This window comes from Cicer arietinum, chromosome 6 (assembly GCF_000331145.2).
Source record: "Cicer arietinum cultivar CDC Frontier isolate Library 1 chromosome 6, Cicar.CDCFrontier_v2.0, whole genome shotgun sequence".
In the NCBI taxonomy this organism is placed as follows: domain Eukaryota; kingdom Viridiplantae; phylum Streptophyta; class Magnoliopsida; order Fabales; family Fabaceae; genus Cicer; species Cicer arietinum.
Window position 1 is genome coordinate 54128354 of NC_021165.2, and position 1141 is coordinate 54129494.

The 1141-nt window shown below is 43.6% G+C and overlaps 1 protein-coding gene across 1 annotated transcript in view; it reads right to left on the reverse strand.

Annotated features, from left to right (window-relative positions):
* LOC101495984 (uncharacterized) overlaps window positions 1–1133 on the reverse strand; it is a 3101-nt gene extending 1968 nt beyond the window's left edge. The window contains exons 1-2 of the mRNA XM_073369615.1: window positions 966–1133; window positions 11–894 (exon numbers count right to left, since the gene is read on the reverse strand). Of these exons, the coding sequence (XP_073225716.1) occupies window positions 11–894; window positions 966–1133 (1052 nt within the window). The remainder of the gene's footprint in view (window positions 1–10; window positions 895–965) is intronic.
* Window positions 1134–1141: the final 8 nt, after the last annotated feature.

The window sequence follows — 1141 nt, forward strand, 5'->3', positions numbered from 1 at the left end:
GTTTCCAGGCTGTGGAGTCTTCCTTGGGTAAGGGCATGTGGTGCTAATGTGGCCTTGTTGTTGACAATTAAAACAAGTAATTCCAGCATCTCTACATTCATATGTCATGTGACCCTGCTTTCCACACCTGCTACATCGGATAGGAGTAGCTAGGTAACCATTATTACCATTGTTGTTGCGTGAGACTTGACTCATGTTGTTACTATTTCCGCTACTAACTCCTCGTCCATTGGGGTTTCCTCTACCACTCCCATAACTATAATTGTTCCCATTTCCTTTTCCGTTACCACTACTAGCTCCTTTTCCAGCTGAAAAACTGTGTTGTTGATAATTCAAACGACTTCCAGATCTACTAGGAGGGAAGGAGTAAGGTTTTCCTCTATTATGATGCATAGGCCTCTTGTCCTTCATGATTCCAGTGTTTCGGTAATGTGCCTTTTCAGCACGGCTATCCTCATCATAAATCCTACTCTTATTCACTAGGGTAGCAAAGTCGCGGATGTCTTGCATTCCAACCTGTTTCTTGATCTCTGGCATGAGTCCCATTTCAAACTTGATGCACTTAGACTTTTCTCCTTCTTCTCCAACATAGAGTGGATAGTACCTGGATAATTCCTCGAACTTAGCAGCATACTCCGCTACTGACATATTCCCTTGTTCCAATTTAACAAATTCCATCTCCTTTCTATTACGGATATCTTCAGGGAAATACTTAATTAGAAACATGTTCTTGAATATAGCCCAAGTAATTGCAGTCCCTGCATTCTCTAAACGTTGGCGTGCATTATCCCACCAATGTTCAGCTTCTTCCGTCAACATAAAGGTACCAAGATGCACTTTCTGACCTTCGGGACATGCCACTCCTCTAAAAAATTTCTCCACTTCTTGCAACCACTTTTGAGCTCCATCAGGATTATAGTGGCCTTCGAAGGATGGGGGTTAGCCTTGTGGAATCGATCCATCACCATGAATTCATTTATTTGCACATTTCCTTGGCCACCCCTGTAGCTAGTAGCTTGAGCAACAACTTGAGCAGCAATATGTGCAGCTTGTGTAGCAGCTTGCGCAGAGGCTTGTGCAGTAGCTTGAGATTCAGCCAAAGCTTGGAGAGCCTGCACTGTAACTCCTGCCATGGACTCTA